The sequence below is a fragment of the Canis lupus genome, chromosome 5 (genome assembly GCF_011100685.1).
Source record: "Canis lupus familiaris isolate Mischka breed German Shepherd chromosome 5, alternate assembly UU_Cfam_GSD_1.0, whole genome shotgun sequence".
Lineage (NCBI taxonomy): Eukaryota > Metazoa > Chordata > Mammalia > Carnivora > Canidae > Canis > Canis lupus.
In genome coordinates, this window is record NC_049226.1 from 29,532,483 (window position 1) to 29,557,979 (window position 25,497).

General features: G+C 42.4%; 1 protein-coding gene across 8 annotated transcripts in view; it reads right to left on the reverse strand.

Moving 5' to 3' along the window:
* Window positions 1-929: 929 nt before the first annotated feature.
* The window catches only part of YAP1 (Yes1 associated transcriptional regulator), a 105,142-nt gene continuing 80,574 nt past the window's right edge, over window positions 930-25,497 (reverse strand). For 2 of the 8 annotated variants that reach the window (XM_038536363.1, XM_038536362.1), the window contains exons 5-8: window positions 21,878-22,056; window positions 9,212-9,342; window positions 5,655-5,767; window positions 4,094-4,332 (exon numbers count right to left, since the gene is read on the reverse strand). In XM_038536363.1, the coding sequence (XP_038392291.1) occupies window positions 4,094-4,332; window positions 5,655-5,767; window positions 9,212-9,342; window positions 21,878-22,056 (662 nt within the window). Of the gene's footprint in view, window positions 4,333-5,654; window positions 5,768-9,211; window positions 9,343-19,782; window positions 19,831-21,865; window positions 22,057-25,497 lie in introns of all 8 variants that reach the window. The other 6 variants (XM_038536361.1, XM_038536360.1, XM_038536356.1 and 3 more) reach the window with 5 other exon arrangements.

Below are 25,497 nucleotides of genomic sequence, written 5' to 3' on the forward strand. Positions count from 1 at the left end.
TCCCAGCTCAGCAATTCATTTATTCATTCACTGTGCTGTTTTATTTTAGTTTTGATCTTTCAAAAAAAAAAAAAAAAGTGAGTGTATCAGGTTCTAAGTAATTTGACCAACACTTCCTCAACATTCAGGATGCACAGCCTTCTCTCTGGAGGGATGCACCCCACTTTCAGATTAATAGAATTCTTGTGAGTATTCTGCTGAATATCACTAACTGAACTGGTTATTTCAAGGTGATACAGTTCTGACCCATGGGAGCAGGATGAGGGTGGCCTCCCACCACGGGACATCAGGCCATCCATACGAGGTACAATCACTGCATCCTGGACAAGAGAAATGATCGATTTCAAGTGCCACAAAATTAGTGTTCTTCTACTGCAAAGAAATTACATGTAACAAAATATTAAGTTTTCAGATTTCCCTCAATAAAATTGATGTGTCAATGATTATACATGCAAGCACAGAAAAAAAACCACTGTCAAAGACAAGTCTTCTATTCAAAGTTCAGGACCTACCACCACCTAAATTTGTGAATGCTTTTATTTGTAAAACAATAACTATTTCACTAATGTGTTATATTTTGGAGATCATGAGAAAGTATTTTGGAGAAATAAAGCCAAAGGCTATTTTGAAAGACTGTGAAGCCCCGGTCAGTTTCTTCTGTGCTGTTATCTGTCATGAGGTCATTTCAGAATGAAGGAGGCACATTTCTGCTGACACTTGGTCGTTGATGGGGACAGTCTACCTGAAGAACACAAAGTATCACATTCAAAGAATTCCATCCAGCTTCCAGATGCCAAGCTAATCATGTGTGAACTGGTGTACCAGTTACTAGTACAGTCACCTTTCATTTCTGTGTCCTTTAATTGTTCTATTAGAAGACCATTAAGAAGCCAAAAATGTTTTACGTATATTAATTGTTAAAAACAACATAGAGGAGCTTAAAGAAAGAATATATTTGAGCCACATAAACACACAAACAGGGATTACAAAAGAAAAAGTAATGTAACAGTTTATGTAAGTACCTAACATACCAGCATGCTTACAGCTAAAACAAGACATAAAAAGGTAATACGGGTACTGTGTATATAGTTCTGACAAATGTGCATTAAAGAGTTCTCTAATATAAAAACATTTAAATTGTGGAGAATACTTTTCATGATACAGAAAACAACTGTTAAAATAGGCACACCCACAATCCTTATAAAAATATGCTTGCCAAAGATAAAGCTCATCCAAGCCCCAGTTCTCAGATGTGCAAAAGCCACGAAGCTGTTAACCCTGGGTACTGTCTCCCCCTCTGTGTCATGAGTTTCAACACTGACTGGTATGAATTATGAATTACAGTTAATTTTAGTTATTCTTCAGTGTTTCTGCCAAGCTCCCTATAGGATGCATCTACTTAATATGAATACTTAAAACAACATTACTTGTATATAAAAGTCACTTCCTTAATGTCCTTTTTTCCTTTCCTAGAAAAGGCACTATATTTAGAAAATACTTATTACCACAAGTAGTGCTGTGGAAAAACTGAAACTCCAAATCAGCGTGCTCTATCAATAAGTACATCTAAGAAGCCCTAACTAAGAGAACACAAAATGTAAAAAGCTGATAAATTTAAAGATTATAAAATTGGTTTATTGTAAAAGCAATTCAAGAATACCCAGTTAAAATCTTATCCCAACACTACCCAGTACAACCCAGAAGGCATTAAACACTTTGACATCAGAACAAGGACACAGAACAAGAGAGACCAAATCAAGGCTGTGATTCAGATTCAGAAAGAGGAAGGACTTTCAGGCGCCCTTCAGTCAGCGCCAGGGGCCACAGCGGACGCAGGTGTAACTCAAGTGACTGAACTTTTAGGAACAACTGCCTTTTGTGACAACAGAAGAAAAAGACACGTATCAGGTTCTCTATCAAGGTCCCCCTAGTCTCTCGCGATCCCTCCCACGTCCCCACCCTTGCCCTGATCTAAAGCTACTGCTGACGTGTAAGATGTGATCTTATTTGTGGCTTATTGGCACACGTAAGCACTCCTTCCAAGTAGCTTTGACTTTCAGCATGTGAGAAAAGAACAACATGCTGTCTCATTCATACCCTCACTTATGCATTCTAGGTAGAATTTCATTATTGCTTATAAAAAAAAAATCTGCACAGTGGCCATTTCCCCTCAGACTTAATTTCAAGATAATCTTTCTGCTGTTTTCTTAATAAAAAGCTTTAGTCAATGATTACGAATGATTGACCTATGAATTCATTATATAGAACAGTGATTGCATTTTTTGAGCACTCAAAGTACTTAATATAAAACTTCTCACTCCCAACTTTCACACTCCTCTAACTGAAGGGTCAAAATACTTAGATTTAATCTATCTTCCGAAGCAAGATGAGACTTTCCATAGCAGTGTTAGCTAGGAAAAATGATTCTTCGGTTATAAACCCTTGAAAATAAGGACTTATTCTAGAATATTGAAAGACCCTTAATCACAGAGGTGCTAGCTGGTGCCACTATAATTCACAACCAACTATTACCGTCATAGCTTATACTGAAGAGTTGATTCATGCTCATTTTGTTCCTTTAAAAAATACTCTTTGGAAACCATTATTATTACTCCTGTAGACACATACTCTAGTTATATCTCTTCCTGTAAAAATAAAAGTATAATCATGATTATCTCTATTTCTTTGCTAAACTCAACTACTGATATACATTAATTAATCTGATCACTTTACCAGCTAACTTATACCCTCGGCAGTATTCTATATATACTTCCAGGGTCAATTCTCGGCATACAGAAGTAGGAGCAAGTCTCCATGTATGTTATGAACCTACTTAGTGATTTCCCAACAAGGTTCAAAATTAGTCCATGGGAGTGTCAAGGGAAAATAAAGCTGTATCTTGTTTGCTTCTTTCAAATTCATCAGACAATATTGTGTGCCCAGAGTGCATATAGTACTCCTCCAGACACTATGCTTTCTAGAATAACTACCTCTAATGTCTGCAGACTGTCTCAATCAGATTTACACTACCGTGAGATATAAACTACTAGTCACATATTCTAAATACATACATTCAAAACTACCATTTTAAAATAAATTGGAAAGTATGGAAACCTTAAAAAAAGATACATTCTGCTATCACACTATTATAAACCTTATAAGTGTGTGTGGGGGTATATATATAGAGAGAGCAGATAATCAAGATTTAAATAAGATGGTAAAAAATTAGGAAATGTAGATTTTACCAAAGGAACTACAATAACTGCACCAAGCAACAACTATAAACAGATTGGCTACTATGGTAATTTGTCTCGGTTCTGGGGGAAAAACAAAAACAAAAAAAAGCACAACCCAACCAATCAAAACAAAATAAAACGAACAAAAAAAACCAAACCCACAATAAAACCCACCAAAACCTATACTACAGTATGTGGCAATAATTAATATATTTCTATGGAAACTGTCTCATGCCTCAGAAGCTCCTAAAATAAAATCAAGGTCACTCTGTGACTAATGCTAGCAGTGTGAGGGAAAGCAGAACAGTCTTCAGCCTTGGTTTCAGCTAGCTCATCACATCAGCATTAAGGACTCAACATCCATACAACATTTTTGGCTTGGCAGACCAGTAAGTCATGTTTCTCCACTGGCCAAAGGCAGCTGAAGAAACAATTGCCTGAACAAACTAAACGCTGTGACATGAAGCATTTGACTTCCAAGTCTGAGGATTTAGTTAAAATGATCGGTCAACACCTAACTGGGCAAAAGGAATGGCATCCATCATCCAAACAGGCTCACTTCCCCCAGCCCCCAAAACGAACAGTAGTTATAATAGCAAAAGAAACAAAAAAAAGTTTTTTTTTTTTTTTTTTTTTTTTGATTCTTTAGAGCCAACTATGAAAGAGGTCAGCAACATATTAACAGCAGCAATGGACACGAAGAGCAAAATAGTGGATGAAAGAATCTTGCTGGACGTCTGTTCATCTTTTTCGGTGTCAGCCAGAAGACTACGACTGGCTTACTTGGAAATTTCGAGCATACACGTCTCATCTCCTTAGATCCTTCACAGATTTGGAATTCGGTCTACCTGAGGGCTCTATAACCATGTGAGAAAGCTTTCTTTATCCAGCTTGGTGGCAGCCAGCACGGACTCCATGTCGTTAAGGATGTCAGAGCTCAGAGCTTCCTGCAGACTTGGCATCAACTCCTCTCCTTCTATGTTCATCCCATCTCCCTCCAGCGTTCCGAGGTCCACATTTGTCCCAGGAATGGCTTCTAGGTAGTCTGGGAAACGGTTCTGCTGGGAGGGCAGGGTGCTTTGGTTGATAGTATCACCTAGTTGGGATGGAGAAAAGCAGACATCAGAGCTCCATTAGGTGAGCATCCAGAAATGAATGGAGACCGACCTCCTGCGCCAACTCCCACAGTTTACTTTAGGTTAAACAGCTCGCAGAAAACAAAATACCAAGTTTACTTCTGTTTTAACATGTGCACAGATGCTGAAGCAACAGCTCAATGTTTTATTACTAAGTGCTCAGCACCAAAAGGCCTCACAAGAAAAAATAAAAATCCCTCAAAAACTTATGGACAGCAAGGGAGAGAGAACAAGAATGCCACACAAGAGTGTCACTGCAGACTCTCCAGGTCAAACTATATGGTAGATAAAATATAGAAATGATGCTCACAGACGCCTCTTTCTTTACCTGGCACACGGGGGAACTGTAAAAGAAGGAAAAAGGACTAGATGAAAACTGCCTTCTGCTCTGGGAAAGTCACACTCCTAATGGCAAACCAGTTTCCTGAGTCCTTGTATATACAGAATCTCTCTAGCTTTCCTTCTAGAGGTGCCTGGTTTATCTGGCCTGGAAGCCTTTCTTGAACATAACGTTAACATTCCTTAGAGCTTCCAGGAACATGGACACTGCCCACTGAGAGCTCCAGGGTTCTGGAGAATGGAGACGTTGGGGAGAGGACAAGGAAAAAAGCATGATGGGCAAGAGACAGTCTCAGAGGCACCGGAATATGGTGATCTCAGATTCAGGGAAATGAAGAGGAGGGGTGGTGAGCACTGGAGGACACACCAAGGCCACAAGCAGGATGAGTACAGGCAGAAAAGATGCGCCAAACACTCTGAGGAGCTGTCGGCCAAAGAGGTGGCCAGCGGGAGAGTCACTCTGGCCCTGCGGGTTCAGACCCGAGCACAGGGCGGTCAGGGGTCACCTGGTGAGCCACGGGAGGAGATAGCCCCCACCCTGCCCTGCTCAGCTCTTGCTACAACCAGGCAGCCTTCTCCGCCTGCTTTCCTGAGACCTCAAGCCCTTGGGGGAGATGGAGGCAGACACTGAATCCATATGGATCTCCGTGAGGGCCATCCGCTGCCCTGCCATATGGCTTAGTATGGGAAGTGCTAAAATAAGTTCTGCCATCAGTTCTGTTCAGAGAGCCATGCCGTCTATGTGGGAAAACAGAACACACATCAGTTACAAATGGCCATGAAGAAACAAAGCAGGCTCAACGGGAGTGGAAGTTTGCAGGGTTGTGACTGGTTTTCTTCTCAATAACCTTTGCTCATAGACCTGTGACCACCCCCACCCCCAACCTGGAGAAACAATGGTGGTCACTGAGGCCGACCGCCAAGACACGTGGAGGACACCTACCTGTGTCCATCTCGTCAACACTGTTCAGGAAGTCATCTGGGGTTCGAGGGACGCTGTAGCTGCTCATGCTCAGCCCACTGTCTGTGCTTTCATCCCGGGAGTGGTAGGTGCCACTACAAAACAGGAGAATTCAAGACCTACACCAACATTTTAAATGATTCCAATGTAAAGGTGAACACGATTCTCTAGGAGGGTCAGTGAGACTCCTGCCTATAGTATGTGGAGCAAGCATCACCCAGTCCCCGGGGCTCACGAGGGACCCATGGTGGGATGTGACACGTTTACCCTGAGGCAGGCATAGCTCTCCCACGAGTCTGGGGCTGGTGGCAAGGAAAGCAGAGAAGAGAGGCTCGCAGCCTTCCTTGAGAACAGAAAATTCTCTGTGTGCTGTCCTGTCATGCCATCTGAATCTGGCTTCTATCATCTCCCCAGTGGGTCCACACAGGCTGCAGGGGACAAGGGATGCAGCCCCTTGTATACAGAGCTCAAGCCAAGGAAAAATCAACCCAATACAAACCCACAAGGCCTTTCTGAACTGGGCCAAAAGGGAGGGGTCACCACTGAGAAGGTAACAACTCCCCTCAGGGAGGCTGGGGGCCTCAGGCAATTAGGTTGCAGGTCGTGACCTCAGGGTTGCAGGATGAGCCCTGTGGCAGGCTCTGCGCTCAGTGAGGTGTCTGCTCCAGATCACCCCCCACCCAACCTGTGTGCATGCTCTAAAATAAAGCTCCAATAAAAAAAAAAAAAAAAAAACAAACAAAAAAAACAAACCTCCCCCAGCTTTGCCTTCTTGCTTCTTCTGTTTAGGGGGAAAGACCCCAAACACTTTATTTAGCATGACACAGCAGTCCTGAGAGTTCCAGCTAAGAAAGAGATTTAAAACCCCAAGCATTGGGCAGGTCAGGTGGCTCAGTGGTTTAGCGCCGCCTTCAGCCCAGGGCATGATCCTGGAGACCCCGGATCGAGTCCCACGTCAGGCTCTCTGCATGGAGTCTGCTTCTCCCTCTGCCTGTGTCTCTGCGCCTCATGAATAAATAAAATCTTAAAAATAAATAAAACTCCAACCATGCCAACAATTCTAAGGTATACACCTTCAGGAAAAACAGAAAAGTACGAGTGAAGATGGATTTTAACTTGAGGCTAAATGGTTACACATGTGTGGTCAATATCCCCTCAATCCACAGACACAGAACATGTGCCTGAGCCAGTGCCACACAGACAGCAGCCGGCGTGACTACAGGATTTGGAGTTCTGCTAATTCTAGAAAATTGTACAGCAAATAAAGGTGACTGGTACTTTTGATGGTCTCCGACGAGGATGTGAACTTTAACTTTCCCCCAAGCCTGGAAACTTAGGTAACTATTTAGCTCACATAGCTTTTGTTTTGTTAAAAAACAAAAACAGCTAAGCTTTCCTTAGAAATAAGCTGTAACAGTTGCTCAAGGTTGAAAACTCAGTCCCCCAAATTTCTTCCCTAATTACCCAAAGGAGCTACCCTGTCCTCCCTCCCCTCACTGTGTATATTGAAACCATGGATTACTCTAAAATCTGCCAGATTTTGGCAAGAGTCAAAAGCCTCACAAAGACCCAAGAAAACACAAATTTGCCTCTAAGACCATTTGTCCACCGTACCACTGTGTTCCATCCTGCCTGGATCTGGGAAAGGGGCCTGGTCACACTGCACTCCTGCTGTGAAGAGTAGAGCACAGACGGACACCGGAGACGCTGCTGTGGGGAGGCTGAGCTCACATGGTTGTGCGGGACTCTTTTGGAGCCACGAGACAAGCATGGGCTGCTTCTCTGCCCAGGGCCCCGGCCCATGCCTCCCACAAACACACAGAGCAGGCATGTCCTCAGGCTCTGAGGACAGAGAGACAACTACAAAAACCTACAGATGATGGTTTCTGAGAGACTCATAATGTCGAGGAGACAGATGAACATGTGTGTTAATGAACTATACTCAGGCGCTATGTGAGCAAAGTGCTTTGAGAACAAAGAAGGAGCATGGGAAAGCAGGATCTTGGGATTCTGGGGGGCAGGGGGACTCTGTGCCAGGGCTGAGAGTCAACCTGGTGGTCAGTGTGAAGTCTCCAGGATATGCTTGAATCCAAGAGAGAAATGGAACGTCAGATGAGGGTTTAGGACAGGGAGTACCATACAGCCTGGAAAAAGGATTCTGCCCTTGGTCCTAGTAATGCCGATCACCTGACACCCAGTGACCTTTACCAAGAGACAGAATCTCAAACTACAGCCTAGTGTTCATGAGACATTCTCAGGAAGAATTTGCACAAAGGATGCCCAGCCTATATCCACGTTCTATAGTCTGCCTCTACCCTCGGGCCACACGAGGCCCAACAAGATGGACATTGCAATCACACCAAGCTGAAAGCTTCCTTGTGGGGGGGAAAAGTCATGTGGCTCTGACCTTTCCTGATTCACTGTTGTCTATGTTCAGAGCCTCGTGTACATACACTCAGGTTTGGCAGAACCACAAACTCCGAACACATCTTAGACAGTCTTCAAGATCAAACCTAAAAAACCAGGCCCCCAACCCCAAGTCTAAGACTGAGCAAATGGAAATTCTACTGGACTGGACTGCATGTCTTGGTAGGATAAAAGAAATTTCTTTTTTTTTGTTTAAGATTTTATTTATTTATTCATGAGAGAGAGAGAGAGAAAGAGAGAGAGAGAGAGGCACAGACATAGAGAGAGAAGCAGGCTCCATGTAGGGAGGCTGACGTGGGACTCGATCCTGGGACTCCAGGATCACGCCCTGGGCCGAAGGCAGGTGCTTAACTGCTGAGCCACCCAGGTGTCCCAAAATTTTGTTTTTCTAAGATCATGAAGTTTGCAATTCATCTTCTGAGAACTGAAAGCGTAAGAGAACAGCTTTCCTAAACCAAAGGACCTTTAAATGTTTTTAAAGGTGCATTGTTTAAAACTAGTTAAAAAAAATCCGAAAACCAAAAAGTACAGACAAGAAAGTATTTGTTCCATATGTTAACAAACTGAAACTCCATGAACATTTTACAACCTAAACGGATGAATGGTCATCAAACCTAGGAGTAGGACCTGTGGGTGAGCAGCTTTCACCACAGCTCCATGAGGCCACTGAAGAGTACCTGCAAGCCCCTGCCTGTTGTGCAGTGTGTCTACAGGAGGCACCACCGTACATTTCACGTCCTTAAGCTACAGTCCTTAAAAACATGTGGCCTTCAGGAGCTGCTGCAGGAAGACCAGGTCCCACATCACTGGGGCTGCTCCAGAGGACGACCCCCTTGCATGCCTTCCTTCACGACTCTGCCACATTACATCACTGCGCTGCTTCACAGCGCAGGCAGAAGCAAACACATGACTGGGAACAAGTCCCCCATAAGTCCCCATGGCCCAGGTCCTCCCACAGGAGCCAGCTTCGAATGCTGGAGCTTCACAGGGTTTGTCATGGGTGAGGGTCATTCACAGTGCAGTGCCTGGCCCCCAAGGGTACTTACTTACTCATGGGGTCAGGACCAGCCCCAAGGGGACGCCCGTGAAAGCCACAAGCAGCTCTCACCCACCTGTTGAGAAAGGGATCCGAGCCACTGGTCGTCATCGTCCTCAGTTCCTGAGACATCCCGGGGGAAGGCACTGGATTGGGAGTCCCGCCATCCTGCTCCAGTGTTGGTAACTGGCTACGAAGAGCTAGTTCCTAGAAAAAACAAACAGCAACATGGTCAGTCTACTGCTAACAAACTCTTCATTCAATTTAAAGAAATAAAATGCACATGACCGTGCCAGGTACAGAGTTCAGGTGTTAAACTCTGGTCAAAACTAATAGGTTACCCGGTCAGAAACACCAAGTTCTTTTGCACTTAAGTCACATAAATTCAAAGTCTATCTTGTCTTACAAACCCCTGAACAGATACACAGGATTCCCTAAATTCATTTTGTTATTTCTCTTACTTTGGCAGACCCTCCCAAACCTGTCCTATGGGAAAGGATGGGAAGTGTGGTCTTTCAAAAAAGAATGCCTCTTATAGTTTCTCTCTACTCACCAACCCTCAGCTGATTTTTTGTTCGGCACCAAGGAGTCAAGGCAAAGTCGGAAAAACCACACCAGGTGATAAGCGATAACCACACCAGTGCCCCTGGCTGTCCGGTGTCTGCACCTGACCTCACACTCCTCCATCCCCAGCTGTGCTCAGAGCCATCCAACGTATCCTCAGCAGGACTCTACCTGGATTGCTCAGCAAAGACCATGGGTCACTACCACCCAAATGGCTCTAAAGGGCCTGTCCCAATGGCCCAGACCTCAGTCTCAAATGTGTCCAGGACCTGGAAGCTACATCACCTCATCCGGCCATCCTGACATTGTCCTCGCTCACCTTTCTCATCCACCCAGGCACCCCAACAGCTCCTGCCGTGCCTCTCACACTCCCATTAACCTCTTGTTTGTGGGAGCACAGGCTCCCTTCTCCCTTGGCTTTTCTGATTTGACTAGAAATGTGGCTTTTTATTGCTAAGGACACTGCCTGGCTGTTCAGGAAGGCACACCTGAGGCACCCCGACTCCTAAACCATCAATTCCGCCTCGTGCAGAAAACACTGCTTTTCACTCAGCTTTAGGCCTGCTGAATACACCGTCCTTTACACTGGGGTTTCTTAACTGGAGGATCATGACAGAATGCAGAGGGTCTATGAATTTGGGTGAAGAAAATTCACTTTTATTTTTACTAACTTGTAACTGAAATTCAGCATTCTCTTCAAACACAGATGACAACACTTGTATTTGTCATCCTCTTACTTTGCATCCATGGACAGCGTTTTCATATCCTACTGTAGTTGCAAATTATCTTAAAATACCATTTATGCTCATTACCATTTCAATAGTACAAAAGTTGTAAGACATGCTGTTAGAGCTTGTTATTTACAGATTAATTACTAGGTCACATGGCAGCTCCTCGACCACCTGGATCTCAAGGACCTTCACCTCCACCTATCCGAATCACCCGCTTGCTTGGCTGAGACCATGGGACTTAAGTCTGCAGGCCTGCCTGGGATGAAGACCGGCGTGTCACCTCCCTGAACCGTGTGCACCACAATCACTATCAGTGCATCAAGCTTATGGAACAATCTACCCCTGAGGGTCCTGCATCTCCGGCAACTCTGGAATGGGTGTAGCGATTTCACCCCCAAGAACTCTTGCACACACTCACCCTGCTTTCTCCTCCCACCCAGCTCCTGCATGACCTCAATCCCACTCCATCTGCCCTCCAGCCTCAGGGACTCTACTTCATCTCTTACGATTCCAGTCGACTGGCTCTCTTTTTTTCCCATTAAAAAAATAAAATAGTGGTTTAAGTGACATACAACATTGCATCAGTTTTAAGTATACAATGCAAGGATTTGGTATTAGTACACGCTGTGAAATGACCATAGCAATCCTCTGTCTAGCTACCATCCATCACAACACAGAGTTACAAAAAGTCTTTTCTTCGAATGAAGATTTTTAACATTTATTCTCTTAACAACTTTTAAATATGTACTTATTATGCAGTATTATTAACTATAGCTAATAATTATAATCATTAACTATAGTCACCATGCTGTATAAAGTATGAACCTTTTGACCCCCTGGCAACCACCAATCTGTTCATTTTCTGTAAATTTGGTTGTTTTTTTTCCTTCAATTCCACTTATGAAGTAAGATCACATAGTATTTGCCTTTCTCTGACTTATCTCACTGGGCATAATGCCCTATATGTTCATCCATGTTGTCACAAATGGCAAGATATACACATCTTTATCGACTCAATTGTTGATGGACGCTTAAGTTGGTTAAGTGATTGACAGCTGAATGGACACTGAGGTTTGCTCCACAACTTTGTTATTGTACAAAATGCTGCAGTGAACAGAGGGGTGCATGTATCTTTTTGAATTAGTGGTTTTTGTTGTTGTTGTTGTTGTTTTCAGAGAAATACCCAGAGGTGGAATTGGAAGATAGATTATAGGGTATTTTTATATTTAGCTTTCTGAGGAACCTCCATACTATTCTCCAGAGTGGCTGCACCAGTTTGCATTCCCACCAACAGTGCATGAAGGTTCCTCTTTCTTCAAATTCTCGCTGACCCCTGCTGTTTCCTGTGTTGTTGATTTGGGCCATTCTGACAGGTGGTATCTCATCATGGGTTTCTTTTATAGGATTTTATTTATTTGAGAGAGATTGAGTATGAGGAGGAAAATGGAAAGGCAGAGGAAGAAGCAGACTCTCTGCGCAGGGAGCCTGGACACCAGGCTCCATCCCAGGACCCCAAGATCATGACCTGAGCCACCCAGGTGCCCTGGTTATGGTTTTGATTTCTGTTTCCTTCATGGGCCAATTCCTGGTTCTTTTTCTCCTTCCCCATGAGCTTGAATTCTGAGCCAATCATGTAAAATACACATAATAGGCCCCTTTCACATCCTGAAATACACACATAATTTCATCTCAACAGAGCAAATTGCTGCCCTGAATGAATGTTAAAAGCGTGCTTACTTCATTTCTATACTGAGACTGCTAAGAAATGCTAGAGAAAAATCAAACAGCTACTCAGACTATTATAAATTAATGGTCTTTGGCCTCGAATGGGCCTTTGTACCACTCTAATTTTTTTTTTTGTCCTTTGGTCACCGTTTTCTCACACTCTCATGGTCACCACCCAGCATCTGGCACACGCTTTCGAGTCCATTCCCACCTCTCTCCCATTGAAGTGAGAACACTGTAGACATCATGGAGTCTGGCTTTCTGGTTCTCTTGCCATCCCCACCTCCCCACAGGATCATTCAGTCCCACGGGTCTGTGTAACTCCTCTTCCTGCTAATGAGCAACCTACTCTCCTAGTGGCTTCTGGGGACCTAGGTCATCTATCTGCTCTCCATCCTCCCATCTCCTCCTGCAAAGTGATAAGTACCGTAGAGCAGTGCCCTGCACTCCCTGTGAGGCTATAGCAGGACCTCAATGCCATGTCCTTCCATATGTGCTTTTTGACTAGAACCCCTTTCTTTCTTCCCTATTAAGACCCCATTCCTTTCCCCAGATGACTCTCCATGACGATCTCATCTCCACCTTCGGATTTGATTAGAAGTGATGGTTTAACAGTCTTGGGCATATATGGAACATGTTCTTAGCACTTACTATGCATTATTGTAATTATTTCTTCTCTGTCTCTTAAGGGCACATTGAATGAATGAATGGACAGTTCTGGAGCATAAAACAGTAACTTCTAATGCTCTGAAGAAGTTATGCTGCTATTAAAACATGAGGATACAATCAGAAATAGACTTGAAAATGAATAAAACCATAGGCTCTAGATGAACAGGCAGCTGCAGATCTTCCAAACAATGGGAGTGCCTGCAGATTCCTTAAAAAAGCCTCATTCGTGTTCCACTATCAAAGGCACACCTGCTTCTACGTAGCAAGCACGAGACAGGACATTAAGCAGTAAGTCATTATTAAACTGATAAACTATTTTCACAATGTTTTTATAAATTTTTATTTTACTCTTTTTGATAAAATTCCTACTTTTTGTGATTGTTTTTTGAAGTGAAAGCTAACTGTCCTGTGGTACTTTGGATTTTGCCACTTTGCTTGTTTGAAGCTGCCGAATTTCTATTTGTCGCTGTGTCTGACAGCTGAGTTTCTACTGCCAGCAGGCGGTGCAGAACCAACTATGCATATTCACAAAGGAAGCTACTTTGGAGACATGCCTAAGGAGATGCTCAAGGACCACAAAATGAAGTCTGTATCTGATCTAAGGCCCATCTAAGACTCGTCTAAAGTGGGCCTGAAAGAACCAAAGAGAAAAAACCATTTTACTTTTACAGGTGGTAAGAGGAGGCTGATGGCATCATCAACCAAATAGGGACGAATCTGGCACGAACACAAGTATAATGTCACTATATATATAGATGGTAGGAGCCATATCAAGGTACGAATATTCAGCTCAGTTTCCAAACTTCTAGCAAATAGAACAGGACTGATGAGACCCCCTCCGTGATTTCTCAACAGTTTTACTGAGGTATACTAACTTGTACACCTACTATACAAAAATGGGTATTCTTAACATAGCTCAGTATTTGCTGAAGCAAAATTGCTGAAAGTAGACTTGATAGCCACTTCCCCAAGTCATTAATTCTTAATATTTTCATTTCTTGTTAATGTAATTTATTTCACTGGGTTCAACAAAGAAGATGAGAGAATTTTGTTGACATTTGAAACAAATGGTCAAGAGACAGAGAACTACGCACTGATGGGCAGGACCACAGACCAGCTTACCTCCCCTCTTGACTGATGACTGGAGCTCGAATGAACATATCAACCCCCACTGCTCTCTTCACACAAGCACACCTACGTGTGCCACACACACAGTTCTAAGGAGGAGAAATCTGTGGCAGCATCCTATTCCCCAACTTCCTGTATCAGATCCCAGAGGAAAGAAGAACATGGGGAGCACAAGTGAAATCACAGCTTTCACTGACAGGAAGCTTCACACGTCCTGCATCCGTAGCCAAGAACTGACATGTGAGAGTGAACACACTTACATAAAATTAAGAATTTTAGAAGTAGAATACTGAAAATTTGCTTCAGAGCTGTATAGACCTTTTGCTAGTGACTTTAGAGAAAAATAATTATAATATGGATAAGCATGAAATGAAGTTACATAATCTGAATTTTTAAATATCTGGTTACATAATTTTAAAAAATTATTTAAAAAATACATTTCATAGAAATTTTCTCCATTATACTAGTTTTAAATATATATATATATGTATGTATATATACATATATGTATATATATATATATACACACACACACATATAAACCTATTATACAGGATAAGTCTACTCTAGTGTGATAAAGTAGCTTTAGGAAAACACAGTTTGGACGAATATGGACATTACTTTGTAATTGGGTAAATCTGGCATAGCTGTTTCAAAAACAAGCTTTGGGACATAACTGGATCATCTGTAAAAACGGATTTCAGTTGAAATGGTTCATGTTGAAAGTTATGTCTATCTCTAAGGAGTTTTTTTACTCTGAAAAAAAAAAATGCCTAAAATTAGAATATTAAGCTAAAAATACAAATTTGTTAAGCTTCTCTTTTCCCCTAAAGGTAGAATAAATAGTTTGACAGATTTTCAAGAATGAAGAAGTTATAGGAAATTTGGCCAAAATTTAATCATGCTTCTGTATTTCTTTTTTTTTTTTTCATGCTTCTGTATTTCAAAGGTCAAAGAATTCTTTTAGAGTATTTGACTTTTTCTAAATGAAGCAAGTATTTTTAGCTCATATTCTTCTGTAATAATACAAAAATGTGGCAGCTTCTCCCATTGATCTTGTAAATCTTAGCTCATCTGGGATACATTTGGAGCCACAGCCATCTGTAAAAGAGACGGTCCTGGCATGGTCCAAAGGGAACTTTCCAGGGTGGTTTGTAAGAGAAAACACAGCTTGCCTGTGTATACAGTGGACTTTCATGGGCTCGGGATCCAGCCACGAGCCACTGGTCTGTCCTTTGTATTTTCCGCTCCTCTTTCTTAAATAGCAGCATCATTTCCCACAGGGTCAAAAAAAACACTTTAAGGTAATACATATCTGATCATTAAAGTATTTTGGCCTCATATAAAATCAGTACTTTGGTTCACATTATTTAGAAAAATAAGGAGAAAAGTGGTAGAAGTGGTCGGCAGTCTGGAAACATTTAGGACAACGGAAAAATGAAAGAACATTAATGAATCTCAAAATAATCGTGGTAGGTGAAAAGTTAGGGTTCCAATTTATAGAAAATTCTATAAAACACAATGTCAACTTTCAAGCCTTTCTTAAAGCAATTTTGTCTTTAGGAAGCACTAAGCTATGAAACTGTGCTTCCATTTTAGGGTGACACATGGCACAGAAGTGCACGTTGGTTTGTTTTTCTCTGGGTCATTGATTTGCTTAAGGAAGTTTAGTTTAGTGAACTAGAAATCCAAATTTAGAAATGGAGAGTAACTCTAAAAATACACAACTTATAATAGTTTGTCTCAGTGATAGCAGTGTACACTACAATTTTAAAAAGAGTAGAGAAAAAAAGCCATTTCTTCCGGCTGTTCAAGACAGGCCTCATCATGCCCTGCTTTCCAACACTGCTTCCAACAGCCATAGCATATTTCATTATGTCTCCAGCAATTAAAAACATTTAGTCGATGTTTAGAATGTTTTTTTAAAAAAGATTTTATTTATTAATTCATGAGAGACACAGAATGAGAGAGAGAGGCAGAGACATAGGCAGAGGGAGAACAGGCTCCACGCAAGGATCCTGATGTGGGACTCGATCGGGGTCTCCAGGATCATGCCCTGGGCTGAAGGCAGAGCTAAACCGCTGAGCCACGGGGCTGCCCTGCTTTTTGTTTTTTAATGTGCGTGTCATTTTACTAAATCATCTTCAACTTCACAATATCTTTGACTAAAAAAAAAAAAAAAAAAAAATTGTGTGTGTCCCTGGACCTGGGGACTATTATGACACTAGACTCTGAAAGGTGATCTCCAAAACAGACTCACTGTTTGCTGTTTCCAGCACTACTCTGGGATTCAAAATTCCTTCTCACAGAATTAGGTCTTCTGTAATTTTTGTTAATTATAATGTCAATTAAAGTAAATAAACATTATTTTAATGTTCTTCAAATTATAGAACATTATCTTAATGAGTAAAACAAATGAGATAATCAGAGTTTGCAAGTGTGGGGTTTATACAGAGTTTCAATGTGCCTATCCAAAATAAAGTATGAAAGATTAATGAGAAAACACTTAAATGAAATTATGTTTTATTCAATATTAGGACTTCAAAAAGAGGAGAGATAATCTTGAGAAATGTTAACTGGACTCTGAAACAGCTTTCCTAGTGTCTGCTAACAGGAAAGACAACTTGGAGGAACAAAAAGTCAAATTCTTTACTGTTACTAAATTCAGGGAAAATAAGCTTGATGGCCATTGTTTTCATGTGGCTCTGAACAGTGGTGTTATTTTGCTCCAATTGGCCCAAACTATGGACATCTGACCCTCTTCACCAGTGCAGGCTAACAGTGTGGGGTCTAGGGCCCTCCACCTGAATATAACGGGTTTTATCCCTCACTGAACCAGTGACTGATCCTAGCGTGTATTTATTACTACACATTAGGAACGGCAACTATACAGTACTCATTCGCTGCAAAATGTTTGCAGCTATAATTTTATGAAGATTGAAGCAATTATTTGCTCAGAAATGAAGATATCCAGACACAGCAGTCTTGTTTCTATGCTTGAAGTTGTATCAGGAATCCTGAGAAGGGCAATGAGGATGGGTTTCGCCCTAGGCCCTAGACAATCTTAATGGGCGGAGAGGGAAACACGAGCAGAATCAGGGCGACAGGGCAGAAGAGGGCTCACAGCCAGAGAAGAAAGGAGAGAGCGAGGAGGCCATAGCCTGGGGAGGGAATGGGGACGCCAGGCTGTCGAAGCACAATCTCACTTCATCTCATCTGTACTGGGGAGCCACATTCTCAGGCACAAGAAGGTAAAAACGGTCCCCCTCCCAGTGGTGCTGCCTTCTTCAAATTGTTTTGTTTCATAAGACCTTGAAGCAAAAACTGTGATGCATCCCTAACCAACACTCCCTAAGGGTCTCCCAATTTACCAAGGGGTAACTGATCTACTAGAAAGAGATACAGCTAGAAAATTGAGCGTTAAAGGCTCAACTCAAGGAGCAAAGATGACATTTATAATTCCAAAAAGTTTCTTCCAAGAACAGAAATAGCTTTTGAAACATAAAAGTAATGAATAATCAAAATGAAATTAAAAATTTTAAGTACTCTAAAGACAAGTTTTTCCAAAATTCTGCACACAAACTCTAACAAAATAAGCGGATAATTTTTACCTTTAACTAAAATATACTTATGCCTTTAAGTTGTTTTTATTTTCCAGAACTCTGCATTAACCTCGCCCACACTGACGTCTGTTTACAGGACCAGAGAACCTGACTACGCATCTGTGCAGTTGGTCCTATTTGAAAAAAATAAGAAGATAGCTTTTGAAATGACTACTTTCATAAACATTTTGAAGTTTGGTATCTTTCCACATCCCACAGTGTATGAAGTATATAATTACAGATATAGAGTAATGGCACTGATTTCATGTTGCTTGCTAACTCATGTGCACTAATTCCTATTAGAAAAGTAAAACGAAACTTTGAGCAGTGCCTGGCACTCAAATACTGAGTGGATCTGTCCCCTTTCCTCCATTATTCCTTTATATGCTCTGGTCCTTGAATGGGAAAGCTCCTCCTGGCTTTCTTGTTACCCTGGCAACCCTACATAAAGCCATCTTCACTTCAGACAAGATCCTTCTTTGTCAAACAGTTCCTGGTATCCACCTTAAAGCCATCAAGAAAACAGGTGAGAACACAGATGCTCGCCCGACAAAAACACCACCATATACTGCGTATTCTGAGCCACTCCAAATTTAACATTTATTGTCATTCCCACAACTGTCAGGTAAAGACATGGACAAATAAAAACTTCTGTAGCAAATCAGTATTTCATTATCTAACATATTCCAAAGTTGATTTTAAAGAACCTCTTTCAGGTTTCTTTTCTGGCTTAAATAAATCTAAAGGAATCAAGCCTATAATTTTAATACCATGTAAGTTTAATAGAAATTTTGTTATTTATAAGTCTCACCTTTTCTGAAACTTTATGACTAAAAACAAGTATCTAAGAATTCCCGATAATTTTAATAAGAAGTACCATTTACACTGGCACTCAAGTATGAAATAAACCTTGAGGTATTTATTTAACAGATCTACGGTTTAAGATCTCATTAGGGGAAAAAAAAGAAACAACTTCGGGCATAGAAGACTTTTTGCTTGAACCCAAATCTCATTTGAGTTAATTTCTGCTCCTATATTAGTTTCCACTTCATTTATTACAAAGAAAAACCTTCTTTCAGAAGCACTTCAGAGCAAAAGCAAGGGAAAATATCTTCACTTTTTGAAGATCCATGCTATGGGCTCTTCTCAGTCCTGTGTGGTAATAGTGGCTCTCACAGCAAGGATATGCTCTACTCTATCAGACAACTTCCGTGAGTTATCCCTTTCTTGATTTCTTAATTAAAGAAGGCATTTACGAGATAAGGAGTAGAGTCTTTCTTCTCTCAAAGTTAACTGGTCTCTACAGGAACTGTCTCTGACTTGATAAGCATGATACTATGACGCGCACGCGATCGGTATCCAAAATGAGTGGACTTGTGCCAACCCCTGCTTCCACAGCCCATTGTGACACACATACATCTTTAGCTCCGTGCAGAACAGCCCCGGAGCACTCGAGGCAGCACATGGTTGCTTCTCCCCACCTGGAAAAAGGGCAATGACCTCCTAGCTCTTCAGTCCTTTAAATCTTTTGAACTCTGAGCACAGACAATCTGTTTTCAAGACTGAGATTCTTCCCTTAAATCAGATAAATGTCTGAGTTAGGACAGTAGCCACAATCTCCCCATCTAAGTAAGATGTTCTCTCAACCAGTAATCTCTGGGGTTCATCCGGGAGAAAAGTTGATAAACAATAAAAAACCCAAAACATGACCCAAGCAGACGCTTCCTCTTTTGGTAATTGAGATACTCTTCCTTTGGAATGCCCTGAGAAGAATTTTTCCTCTAAAAGTACCATTTTGACTCTCTTAGGATTTCTTAGTCTACCCAAGGAGATCATCTGTGCCATTTTGTTACTGTTCAAATGGTTAATTCCTATAAATCATTATAAATACTATTTTAAGCTAGGCAAATGAAAATCAGGCATGCCCCAAGGTTGACAGGATGCACACCTAAGATATAATACATATCCAATATGTAATAGAGCAAGACTTCCATGGAATCAAAATGAGCACTAGGACTCTCTGGAAGCAGCAGGAGGAAGCAGGCAGTGTAGACTTTCTGGGAATGGCAATGGTAACGTTACATATTTGGAAGAAGATGGCTCAAGTGTTATACCCTGGGCTAACGGTCAGTGAGGACAGGCCCCTGGAGCACAAGTTTCTCGCTTTCCTAATTTAATATCTTTTTTTTTTTTTTTTTTAAATGCTAGAACATCAGATAAGAGCCTACCTGACATTTTGGAGAATTTGCTGTGCTGGGACTGATATTCCGCATTGCCTAAGAGTAAAAAATAAGATGGATAAAAATTACTTTAAGCCACATGGTTTGGCTATGTAGGCTGACTTACAAATTTCATCCAGACATACCACCATAGCACAGAACTCCCAAGCCAGCCCAAGAAGCAGCAACTGAGGAAGACAGTAGCCAACGGAGTCACCACATAACAAACTGAAACCGAGGAATACTGAACAGCATAGCATTGAGGACAGGACAGCAGGCTTTAGGTGTCAGACTCAAACTCAACCTCAAACACGTGATGTTGGTCAGGGAGGTTCTTTGCTTCTGAATATTAGAAGAAGCAGGAAAAATGTAACTCGACATTCTGGGATAAGAGCAACCAACAGAAGAAGAAATTCATAGAAATCCAAAACTTCAGACTTGCTGAATTTATACTGATTGCCAAAAAGCAAAACCAAAAAAATCCTAATAAACAGACTATTAGTATGAGAATAGAGCAGGTCTGTCACTTCAACGGGAGAAGAGACAACACAGTTGGTGACAGAGAAGAAACACAGAAGTTGCCTTTAAAGGAAGTTAAGCTGTTTTGTCTAGGACCCATCACCCACAGGAAGAGAGTAAGACTTAGGAAAATTCTCTGAAGGAAGAGTTTTATAAACAGCAGCATTGCCCACCAAAACAAAACATCACAGAACAAAACAAAAATTCCAGTCTGATTGATGGCATACAACAAAATGATGAATGGTAACATTAACAATTACGTAATTTTTCTTAATAAGATTTCTTGGTTTTGACAGTTTTCAACTCATATCTGACACTGAGACTTGTCTGTACTGAGACCATCTAGTGATCAGTAACAAAGTGAAAAGCAAGCATCGAAAACAGGCTCTTAGCTGATCTCTTCTAACAGAGGCATAATTATACTCTTGATGGTGCTACCTTGTTCTGATGATAAAGATTTAAATGAAATATATCTTTCCTTTTAGTAATTGGTTGGAAACTCAGAGGTACAATAAATTGTGTGAATATGATTCCTTTCTCCACCTTGTTGATGGCAGATAAAAAAAAACCATCTTTCGAGACTACTCCCTGACATGAAACATGGGAACATGTGCTCTCTCGTCCCCGGGCTCGCTCGGGGTGCTAAGCACTAGGCTTGCACTGACCAATGGCTGACAGCATAGTCTGTCTGGGACCTCCAGGGCTTATCTTTCATCCCCAGGGCTCAGGCTTCAGTGACCATACCACGTCCATGGGTTTCCAGTGACACTCCTGTGTCCAGAAAAGTGGAGTGTCATGTTTTTATTTCTACACTTGGGAGGCTACAATTTAGTGGGAAAAATAGTGAATACATGTGTTTCATGTCTGTGGACAGAATACCAATGAAAAATGAAAATGAGAAGCTGACCATTCCAGACACCCTGAGGAGGACAGGACTCGGGGCACAAGCACCTTCTGCCTACTTTCAAAATTGCACTGTTTCTATGGTCAAAACAATTTTATGAAAACTAAAATATATACTGCTCTGATAAGATTGCATGCCTGGTCCCTCCCAAAATAAGAGACCGTAAAAACCTGATTCTGCCAGGGGGCTGTCTAATCTCCTGACAAAGGAGCTCAGCAGCCATATCCTGAGATAAGACTCATGGAAACCTCCGTCCTACCTGCCATCCTACCTGCCATCTCAAAGGGACATTCAGAGCAGTACATTTTAAGGCACTAGGGGATCTAGTTCTAAACTTGGGGTCACTTGTACTATGTTTGAAATAAAATATCTTAGATTCAGCAATGCTGCCACCACTTGCCTATTTGAGAAATGTCTTAGTGATTTACTCCCAGCGGGAAGACCTCAGTGTCTGGTCGCCTACAGCTAAGTGGCCCCAGAAGGCAAAAATCCATCTGTGTTGCAGGCGGGCCTGGGAATGAAGACAGGGCGGAGCTGGAGACAATATGTCTGGGTTGCTGCTCCAGCAGGTGAAAGAGCAGCACCCCCTTGGAGATACCAAGGCTAGAAGAAAACACCGGGACCACACACAGGAAGCACACCCCGAAAAGTGGAAGGCTGGCCTCTAACCTGGGGCCTCACCTGGCGGAGCAGCTCCTGCTGCTTCAGGCGCAGCCGCTCCTTCTCCATCTGCAGCTGCTGGAGGCGCATCTGTTGCTGTTGGCTGGAGCCCCCGCCCCCTAGGACGCCTGGAGGGCTCTGCGGGGCTAGGGGCGGGGGCTGCTTCACCGGAGCGCTCTGGCTGATTCTCTGGTTCATGGCTGCAACAGAACAAAACATCTAGCCTAAAAATCTGGTAGCAAAGGCAAAGGACAGCTTTTCAAAAGCAACTGGGAATACTCAACGTAGCCTTTATGGCAGGAAGGCTGGAAATAACCTGAAAACCCACCACTGGGACAATGGTTCCATGAACTTGTTATCACGGCTGCTGCCTCCGTGGTCCTTATAAGATGCAAGACTGAAGAGACAAGATGGGGCGCGCATCGGCCACAATGTGAACGGTCGAAGATGTATACAGATAAAAGCCAAGGGTGGAACAGAAGGTATAAAAAAAGGAGGGGTATACGTATTCCATGCACATCCAGAGCACAGCAAGGGATGGGCAGCCCAGAAGCCACGAACGTGTGTTGGCTTTGGACCTGGGGCTCTGTGATGGAAGGGTGGAGTTGCACAGATAGTTTTGGGTCACTTTGGATATCTGAGTGATGTGAACACGTTATTTACTACAAAATATAAGTACAGGTTTAATTAAAAATACTTCTACCACAGCCAGTTTACTTAAAAACACATCTACCACAGCCAGTGACACGAAGCATTCTGAGCAGCAAAGTCCATTAAAAGTGCTCAGTCCTCAGGACACCTGGCTGGCTCAGTTGGGGGAGCGTGCGGTGGAATCCAGGGTCATGTGGGGAGAGGACTTGAAAATAAAATCTTCAAAAATAAATAAAACGATCAATCCTTAATATATCCTAGAATACACACAGAACCTCTCATAGAGCAAGTAGATGACACGATGAGACGTGTGCTCCTGATGAAGCTTACGAGCCTCTGGATGGCAGGTCTCACGTGACACCACGGTCACCTCACGCGGCCCAGGCGGTCACGATCGTCGCTGTGGTGGAACCTGTAACACCACATGACTATCAGCAACGGAGGGATTCTCCAACTTGTGAGTTTGTCACTGATAGATACAACCCTGATCAAACTGTGGACCGCGGTAGCCTCCCTGAGCAGGTGCAAGCATCATCACGTGAAAATGATTCAGACACGTATTCAACTGTTTAAGGTGAAATTTGGGTCCCCACTTCTACTAAGGTGTTTAATACACAGCAAGCAAGAAAACCTCAGGCCATACATAACAACCTCACAAACGCTGAAGGAAAAATATGTCTCCTCCAACCTTTTCTGGAGAATAGCCAAGAAGGAACACTTGACGCAGCTTAGATGAGGCCAACAAAATCCTGATGCCAGGACATGAGGAGAAAGGGAAATTAAACATCCTGCTCTCGCTTTCTCTCATCACCCTCACTACCAAACTCCTGTGGCTCACTGGAGTCCCAGGCTTTACCTGTGTCCTCTGCTGTGCCTGGCTGTAAAGGCCAAGGAGACAGGAGCGGCCGGCCCAGCCTTTCCTGAGCCCATGACCGTGTCAGGAACCCTTCCCTCCTGATCCCGCCACAGGGGCGGGGGTGGGGTGGGTGGTGGTGTCCTGGTCATGTGTGTGTTCTTATTAGCACAGGGTCTGGCACAATGGTGGTGCTAAAAAAATTGGTTGAATATTGAGGCAGAAATTTACCTATCTGAGACATGACAATATACAAATCCTACCAGCAATGTCACCACCTAGGACTGATCAGCTCTGCCAGGACGCTGGGACGACATGGACACAGAAGCAACCATTACCGTGACTCCATTTAGCCCAGCCCATGGAGGCCCTTGACACGTGCAGAGGGTATTCACCTCCGAGGCCCACCTCTCCATCCAGGCTTTGTTTCTAACTTCTTGACTAGAAGTTATTTAGTTTAAATCTTTTCTTGAAGCATTCAAAATCAGTAAATTTATCTTTAAGTTATGCTTTTCCTGAGTGTCCTACATTCTGAAAGTGTAATTCATAATTGTTCTATTTCAAGTACCTGTAGTTTCTGTGATGATTTCCACTTAACTCAATGAGCTACTGAGTACACTGGTTATGCTTCTAAACGTGTTTTGTTTTGTTTTTGAGATTTTACTTCTTTATTCATGAGAGACAGATAGAGAGGTGGAGAAAGAGAGGTGGAGACACAGGCAGAGAGAAAAGCAGGCTCCCTGTGGGGAAGCCTGGTGTGCGATTAGATCCCAGGACCCCGGATCACACCCTGAGCCAAAGGCAGATGCTCAACTGCCGAGCCACCCAGTCGCCCGCCCTGCTTCTAAACACGTTTTAAAGTTTCAAAATAATTTCCAATAGAGCTACAAACTAGTAGGAAAAATATAAATGATTAAACTCTCACGTGCTTGTCATGCAGCTTTCCAATCAATACACACAGCCTTTTAATTCCATTTCACCTCTATCCCCACCCACCATCTTGGATTGTCAAGCAAACGTGACAGCATTTCACCCATAAATATTCTCAGTATGTATCACTCAGGGTTTTTACTTAGATTCTCTCATCTCCTAAGTATTTTCTCTCTTATGCTGAAAAGCATGGTTCTTTTTTTTTTTTTAATTTTTATTTATTCATAGAGATGGGGGGTGGGGGCAGAAACACAGGCAGAGGGAGAAGCAGGCACCATGCAGAGAGCCTGATGTGGGACTCGATCCAGGGTTTCCAGGATCATGTCCTAGGCTGCAGGCGGCGCTAAACCGCTGTGCCACTGGGGCTGCCCTGAAAAGCATGGTTCTAATAACATGAATATGTATCATCCTTCTACACATATGCAGTTATTTCAAATAACATGAGTGATGAATTTATGTTCAACAAAATGACTATTAGAAAGTTTCTGATTTGTCATTGTTGGTCCTAAAGATATTTCATTGGGGCCGACTGTCAAATCACTGTGGTTCAGTCACCTGAAATAATTCCTCTCCATATGACTCAGCCACTGGCTCATATAAAGGTTCATTTGTGACATTGTGCTTTCGAACCTTAGACTTGCTTTACTTCCCAGCCCCAAATGGTCACCAGTGTTCTGTGTATTTTAAAAAATCCAAGCAAACACATGCAGACTCTGTAGATCTATGGTAGCATCCAGGCTAAGACTGCTTTACTCCACTTCCCCTTTTTCTTTTTTTTCTTTTTTTTTTTTTTGCACTTTTTTAAATTTATTTTTTATTTATTTATGATAGTCACGGAGAGAGAGAGAGAGAGAGAGAGAGAGAGGCAGAGACACAGGCAGAGGGAGAAGCAGGCTCCATGCACTGGGAGCCTGATGTGGGATTCGATCCCGGGTCTCCAGGATCGCGCCCTGGGCCAAAGGCAGGCGCCAAACCACTGCGCCACCCAGGGATCCCCCCCTTTTTCTTATTTCATAACACATCCTTGGAATCACCCCAGCACAGAATATAGAGGTTTTCTCCCATTTTCTTTTTAAAATAGCTAATCAGTATTCCATTCAACCAATTTCCTATCAGATTTTCACTATTTCAGAATAAACTCATCCATACACAATTCTGTCGTTTTGCTACCGTATCCTGGGGCAGAGTCCTAGTTGGGAAAGACTAA